This window comes from Magallana gigas, chromosome 5 (genome assembly GCF_963853765.1).
Source record: "Magallana gigas chromosome 5, xbMagGiga1.1, whole genome shotgun sequence".
NCBI lineage: Eukaryota > Metazoa > Mollusca > Bivalvia > Ostreida > Ostreidae > Magallana > Magallana gigas.
In genome coordinates, this window is record NC_088857.1 from 10,273,435 (window position 1) to 10,281,871 (window position 8,437).

The 8,437-nt window shown below is 35.2% G+C and overlaps 1 protein-coding gene across 1 annotated transcript; it reads left to right on the forward strand.

Moving 5' to 3' along the window:
- Positions 1 to 1,275: 1,275 nt before the first annotated feature.
- Positions 1,276 to 7,645, forward strand: LOC105317335 (sulfotransferase 1C4). Its single transcript, XM_011413943.4, has 5 exons — positions 1,276 to 1,571; positions 4,313 to 4,636; positions 6,070 to 6,176; positions 6,426 to 6,627; positions 6,755 to 7,645. Exons 1-5 carry the CDS (start codon positions 1,424 to 1,426, stop codon positions 6,862 to 6,864), a joined length of 891 nt encoding a protein of 296 aa, XP_011412245.3. The 5' UTR covers positions 1,276 to 1,423; the 3' UTR covers positions 6,865 to 7,645.
- Positions 7,646 to 8,437: the final 792 nt, after the last annotated feature.

Sequence of the window (8,437 nt, forward strand, 5' to 3'; positions counted from 1 at the left end):
ATATCTGCAGTTGAAACTATCACGCCATGGCGTCAACCAAGCAAAAAGATGACGTCACAATACAAATGAAACGCTGCGCGAAAGCGTGCGTACTCGTTCTGTACTCGGCCTCGTTAAACAATTTAAACTTGAAACCGCTCACCCAAGAATAGTTTGCGATAATATAACCCTGTCTGGTTGAAATTGACGTTGTGGTTTTAGGGAAGAGGTCAAGGAATTTACTGACGGACATACAGACAGACTGGTGCTGGATAAAAAGTATCAGGTAAGCGTATTTGAGCTTTCGGCTCAGGTGAGCTAAATATGTGGAAAAACCCAGAGATCACAAAATGCAGTGCCGTCGGAAGCAAATTGAAAGCGAGGGGGCTAGACTGATCCTCAAAAATCTTGATAAGCGAAAAAAAACCCAACCATGAAAATAAAAAATAACTTCTCAATATTCCCATCTTTTCGAGATAAATTTATGAACAATTATCTTTGCTGCGAGAAAAGAAAAGGGGGGCTGAACCCTCTATGGTGCTATGTGCCTAATGGTTAATTCTAACTTTGCAAAAAAGTGGGGGGGCTTGGCCCCCCCCCCAACCCCCCGGTTCCGACGCCTATGAAATGTAGGAAAAGTCTTCTAAATGTTTGTTATAATACAGCTTTATAAGGAAACTTTGCATATCTGATACGTTACAACCTGAGTATAATTAATAATTGTCATAGAATTGTTATATAACTGTTATTTAAGCATTGAATCATTATTTTTTGAAAGATGTAGTCTCATAACTGCAGCGGTGTGTGCATACAAATTGAGTAACGCGCGTTAATGCTTATATTTACATTTTTTTAACTTCTTGCCTCGTCTGCAAATGTGATTTATAGGTCAAAATTTCTGTTTTATCCTATGGGTAAGTTCAAATCAATGGAAGAGCCACTGTAACAGCCGCAAGCGTGAACTTTAATTCTCGCTTGTGACGTTGCATTTTACAGCGTTCAACGTTTGTGACGTCATAATAAAACTAGTCATTCTAACCTTTGAGTACCTTGTGTGTGTTACGGTCTTATAACTGCAGTACCTTTTCACACACTTTACATGCAAAAAGTATTTGGAATGTAAATATTATAATATTGAATAGAAAGATTGTACGTAAAGAATCATCAATGTAAATTATGAATTATGTTGCCTGGCCAATGCCCAAGCGCTTTGATAAAATGACCTTACGTCATAAACTTTAATTCAGATATTGATGCACGGGTCGATCAGGGCTCAATACACACCCACGCGCACGAAGAATTCAGTTTAAAACTTTTAAGAGTTGAACATCATTTCAATTGGTCTAACTGTGCGAGGGACGAATTGCAAGACTACCGCGCTACAAAGCGACCCAGTATCTACCTAGGCCATCTAGATAGTGGTTCACTTCAAAATCATTTCAAAATGGATTTTCCTGAGCGTTTAATTTTTGACGGTATGAATATACCGCCCTTTCGACCCCTCAAGGAAAATGTCGAGAAAAGATTCACGGAAATCAGGAATCTGGAATGCAGGAAAGACGATATCATCCTTGCCACTTACAATAAATCAGGTAATCTATCTGTACTTGTATTGTATAATACAATGGAGACAACTTACATGTGGACTATATGTTTTATCATATTAATTGAAAGTGCAATAGGTAGAGAACTGGAGTATGATTGGGTGGATGGAGGTGCATGTGCAGATCTAAAGCGCGGGGGCTTGGATCCCCATCCCCGGCAAACCCCGGCAAATTATCCTTCGGACCCCCTCCCTCTGAAAAAAAATCTGGATACGCGCATTGGGGGGGGGGGGGGGGGTAACAATACCTTGCGGCGAAGCTATCAAATTCATTTGGATTAACATTTGATTCTTTTTCCGAACTCAGTGATATATTTTATTTTTCACGAGGATATATATAAAAGATCGATGCGATTGATACAGGAACTTAATACAATTATGCTTTTAAAGCAAATATTCTCTACTATAAAAGGAGTGGGAAAGTCTGCATGAAAAAAAAATGACACCAGAATTAGATTTCATACCCTGTTTAATGGTAAACAAATTGCTCTAAGGAAATGTTTATTTAAAAATCGTGCGTACTGCAATAAACTTTTTTATTCATATGTAGATTTTTGACCTCCAGTACATGCGATGTTAAGAAGCTAAGTAGGTTAATATCACTTAGTAATTCAATTGTTCAAGGAACTCATTTCCATCTGCATCTGAATAAAGCTAGCATCCATGTGTGACATATGAGTGATTCCTCCCTTATTAAATCAGTAAAAATGTATTAACCCTATACATCATCTTCGCTAGCCAAGGGTTTTCGGTCCACTTCGCTCGCTCCCCATAAACCCTTGGCGTATTTCATTACGAAAACTCGGTGACAAGCTCCGTTTTATGATTGGCTGCAGCTTGCGAGTAGCTGATCCAATCGCAGTGCTGGTAAATATAAACTTTAAAAGAAAACACAAGTGTGATCTTTGGTAAAACATTCGGTGCTTTTAACAAGTTCAGACAACGGTTTATGGGGAGCAAAGTGGACCGAAAACCCTTGGCTAGCGAAGATGCCTATACATTTACTATCAACATCTCATTCCAAAAAAAAAAAAAAACGAAAAAAAAAAAAAACTTACATCGTGTTATAAACGTGGGGTGATTTTTTTTCATGAAATGGTAGTGTTCTTGATTTTATTTAGAACAATGGATTTTGACCCGTTTATATTTGATAAAGGTAACTCTAACTGTGGTCCATCAAACGGTTTGCTTGTCAACATATATTGTGATTAATTTACTTGCTGATACAATTTCAATTTCTTTATTTACCAATTAAGGGCCCTCAAGGGGCAACATGAAGACTGTACATACAACATCCAATGTACATAAAACATTCAATAAACAAATACAAGAGGGAAAGAGTTGGATGATTGAAAGAGCTAGGACAGACATGAACATTTAATTAGTATATATATGTATGTTTCTATATACTAAATAAAATGTCTTCTGTATATTTATGTTAAATACAATACATAAATATGTCAAAATACAAATGCACATACATGATTAACGTTGCATGACGAAATAACAATCCAAAATTTAACATGAATTTCAAGTAAAAAGTATAGTTTTTCGTTTGGATCCATTGCATTGCTCAATCGCTGTTATCTAGTAATGGCGAATCAATGCAGATCGACCCTTATTAAGACAGAAACCTAAATTGCAGAGAAGGGTTCAATTTATAGAACGTTCGGTGAACTCATGCTAAAAGTATCTTTTCGACTCGAGTCAATAGATCTAAAAAAAAATGTACGACGAGGTCGTTTTTTACGAAAACAAATAGCACAGAAGTACATGTAATCATGTATCAAATCGCGAGAATATAAAATCGCTAACACGGAACTTTTTTCCGTATTTCTTATTGTTCTCAACTCTCAAAAAAGTAATGACGAGATTTTAAGATTTGGAATATCAATAATATTATCCCCTACAGTGTATATTTATCAGGAGGTTGGTGTTGAACAAATCAAGTATCAGATGTACCAAAAATTATAAAATATGATTTGTTTAGCTATAACTATTGCTGGAAAATTTATCATATTACGCGAGTACTTAATTCCGCGATCCCGTGTTTTGTATCAAATCGCGAGAATATAAGATCGCGAACACGGAACTTTTCCCCGTATTTCTTATTGTTCTCAACTGTCCAAAAATAATTCGAGATTTTAAATTCCGCGAAGAGTGCGTCTTGCGATTTTACGCGGGTATTTATTCCTCGAGTTTAAATAGAAACTTTCAGAATTTAGTAAACGAAAAAAAATTAATATTTGTAGCTAAAATCGAGCTGAAAGAGAGCTTTTCTGATCACACTTTGTCGCCCGTCTGTCCATCCATCTATCCGTTAGTCTTTCACATTTTCAGCATCTTCTCCAGAACCAGTGGGCAAATTTCAACCAAACTTGTCACAAAACATTCTTAGGTAAAGGGGATTCAGAGTTGTGAAAATTAAGAACAAGCCCAGAATATTGCACATTGGGTATTTCATTTTTCTAAAAAGGTAGTGTTTATCAATTCAGACAGGGTTGACAGATGAACTAAGGATATGATCACTTAAAAGATAATACGGTTTGCTTTTCAGTTGAAAAGAAATTGTGTAAATGACAGTCAGTATTTCATATATGTTAAGTTCAATAAAAAGTGTTCAGAATATCACTGAACTTTATCAATAATGAATTAATTGATAATAATTATACATGTATTTACATATCAAAATAAACCAAATAATATGTAAATATTATATTTCATGTTTAGGAACACACTGGATTTGGGAAGTTGTGTGTATGCTGATCAAAGGTAACACAGAATACACCAAAGAAATTAAGGAATTTTTCTTCCTGGAAGCAATTCCTGACTTAGATGTCGTCCATAACCTCCCTTCTCCCCGACCAATGAATACACATCTCCCATACCGATGGCTGCCGAAACAGCTGACGGAAAAAGGCGGGAAAATAATACACGTCATCCGTAATCCTAAGGACATAGCAGTGTCTTTATATCATCACTTGGTGGATTTTGGGTTGAGTAACATTTCATTTAATCAGTTCATGGAAACCATGTTCATGATCCCAAGCCCAGGTAATTCAGAAATTCGAAAATTAAAGCTTTGTGTTTTTGATGTTGAATTTTGTTGATATATTGGTTTTTTCTTAGACTTTTGTTCATGTTTACTGAATTAAGGTCAGACGACACGTTCCTCGAGAATCTTTTTTCTATCTCCTCGTAATTAAGAGTCCCAATAAAAGATATGAATTTTATAATTATTTTAAAAATGATTAAAATTTAATTGGATGTGGTTATGTGTCTAGATGGTCGAGTAGTTAGAAATGTGGCCGCTCACTGCCAGAAGAGTGTAGGTTGTAGAGGTCGTGAGTTCAAAGCTCCGCCCGGCCGAGATAGAGTTCCAATATAGTGAATTTTACATTGCTGTTTATGTATTTATTTTTATATCAGCAATGTAAGTGTATTTTCAAGAAGATTATATAGAAATTGCATACTCTAGTATTTTGCAGAAATGCCTGGTAAGGTACCTTAATTTTTTGCAAGAAAGCTTGTCAAAGTAGTAGTAAACAATCAACAAATTCCTGGAAAAAAGTTATGAGTTGATTTGAGAAAATATTTCAAGGTGTAGTGAACCACCTTAAACGAAATTGTCCTTTAATAGCTGATTTCACTCGATCATGTTTTCATGATATCACATGAATATTGTAATCATCTTACTTTGATATTATTGGTTTACATGTTGCACGTTACTCGCAGTGACGTAATACAAACCTATTAATTTTCTAAGAACACCCGTCATGCATCGTCGGAAGCCCATGCTTGATTAGGCTTCGTTCTTAATCAAGTGGGTTAGAGCGTTGTAACAAAACATGGCGGTTTTGGTGAAGTGTGAGTTCCCGTCAAACTGTGTACATGTAGTATCTCTAGAAGTAGGGCCAGTGTGACGCAATATTCCGCAGAAGGACCTTACCAAGTCTGTGTTTATGTAGCATCCACTACATGTATTAGACGAGCTGCGATAATGTAGCCCTTTCCGATTTTTTTAAATATGTGATGTTTACTGGAGAGGGATGTGAGCCGAACACTCCCGCACTTGCACAATTACGGATATCCTATGGAGTTATAGCCCCCCCCCCCCCCCCCAAAAAAAAAAAATGGGAGAGGGCTACATTATTGCAGCTAGTATCAGAGTATCAGTATTAAAAAACAATTTTAAAAGCATTTATTTGAGATAATTACAGTATTTCTATTATAAATGGGGAAAATTGCCTTTAAATAGGCATTAAAAGTTTTCAAAAAAAAAAAAAATCATGTCCCAGAGAAAGGGGGGGGGTCCGACCCCCGGAACCCCCCCCCCCCCCCCCTGGAACCGCCAATGAGTATTAGCTTATTTTTCAAAAAGTCAAGTTTTCTACGAAAACACATATAGAAGACTTGACTAAACAATGTCGTAATGTGATTAAAGAAAATCTTTTGTCTGACTCTTGATACTTTGTTTCATATTTCAGCATTTTCAATGGGCAGCTGGTATGATTACGTGAAGGAATTCGAACAAGCAGCCGAAAACGACAAGCATGGTGCTATCCTCACAATGTTCTATGAGAGCATGAAGAAGGTACCCATAAATAGTAACTCATTAGGATTATATTGTTGCATAAATGTTTTTTTTAAACGATTAACTCTAACATGAGAAATCGGAATTTTTAAAAAAAAAGACTACCTTATTCAGCAAATTTCGCTTTCGTTATACCAGTATATAGCCAGAAATTCGAAATATCATATTAAGAGATATCGTGGCACCCCGATGATTTTTTTGTACATGTATTAGAACAGTCATATTTTAAACTATTAAAATTTATTTTAGAATCCCATCGACGAAACCAAACGCCTAGCCAAATTCTTAAACGTTGAAGCAAGCGATAAACTCATTGAAGACATTGTAGAGAAATGTAGCTTTGGAAATCTGAAAAATGCTGATAACACCATCAAAGACCAGTCAATATTGAAGAAAATTATTGACTTACCGAGTGTTGACGGGCAAGCTAAACCTAACATATATCGAAAAGGTATAAACAATCTTATCAAGTAGAAACATCAAGAAAATAGATTTATTCTTTTCAGAACAATGCTTGAACCTACATGTATCTAGAAATAATCTCGCAATGAAAAAAAATCATTTTGTTCTTTTTTCAGGTATAATTGGAGACTGGAAAAACCACTTTACGGTAGCTTTGAATGAGCAGTTTGATAAGATTTACGCAGAAGAGATGAAAAATTCCAAACTTCCTATTCAGTTCGAGTAGAGTGTTAAGTGTGCCTAGGATCTAATCACATTTACACCTGTAAAAAATTACATGCCATGCATCATTTTGTAATGCAAGAGGATTATTGATAAAAATTAAAAACATATGAGATGTTATATATTTTGAGAAAATTTTATAAAGAAAATTCATAATACGGTAACGAATACCGTCAGCATAATCTAATGGTCACTAGTATATAGAGAAAATGCATTATTTTTCCAAAATCTTCTCTGCTTCTGGGTTGTAAGCCCAACATTGTGAATTACATGACTCCTGGTTCAGGGATTCTGGTGTTAGGGTGAGATTCTAATGATTATATAGTGAACATGCATTAATTCTTTGAAATATTCTCCTTTGCTCCTCAATATTAAGCATATATACTATAAGTACATAGTTATGATGAGGAAGACTGCCTCTTCTACAATTCTTAAGTTCATGGCCCCTAGCTCAGGGGATCCTGTTTTAGGATATGGCTCTTAATGAATGCAGTTATTCGTGGAAAATCATCTCCTCTGCTCCTGGGTATAATCTGATGAATTTAAGTACGTAGTTATGATGAGGAAGAGTCCCTCTTCCAAAATTTTGAATTTCATGGCCCCTGGGTCAGAGACTCTGGTGTTAGGCAGGGCTTAATTGATTTTATAGGGTGGCGTGGTGTAGTTTCGACCAATTATTTTTTTGGTACTTAAGATTGGTTCAGTTATGTCACTGTATGTTATGCTACAATTTTTAAGTATTTTTTTTTTTTTTAGAATTTATAAAGTTTATTGGATTAAACAATCCCGGAATATTAAAAATGATTTCATTAGTTTTTTTTAATTATAAAGCACATGAATATATATTGCAAAAGTCACACTGCAGTTACTCAGGTGACTAATAAGGCCCATGGGCCTCGAGTTATTATGAGTGTTCCGTTTACGAAAGCTTTGCATGTGTCTCATCATACTGGACATAAAGGTAAACCTCCTCTGATAAATTTTATTTTACATTTATCACTCGCGAATAAAAGTTGGATTTCAGTTCTTTAAAAACCAGTTTAATTAATATAATTAGACTAAAACAAACAAATTTGAGAAGAAACCGGGTCGTACTTATCCAATCATTTCTTTTGTATTAAAAATGAATAAGAAGGAAAAAAAACCCAATTCGATTTTTCTTAATGAATTCAAAAATTAACATGAAGAAGATATTTAATTCTCAAAACGAATGACATCTAGATATGAATGTGTACGTCAATAATAAACAATTGAATTTAAATGTATGCGAACTGGAAAATGACTTGAATACGTTAAAACACCCCATCCGTTCCCGATACCGAGGATTTTTTTTTTACAACAATGGATTAATTAATGACTTGGATGCGGTTAAATGTTACCGAGGATGTTGTTAAAAGCAGAACAAAATGGAGAACAAGAATTAGATGATTCTACTTGACCCAGATAGCTAGGCTTGAAATAGAACTATTTAATTTTGTTGCACTTTGATGAGTACGGGCGGCAGAAAGGTAAAAGAGCGTTAATGCAAAACGAAAAACTTATTTCAAAAACATGCTAAAATACAAAACAGACCAGCC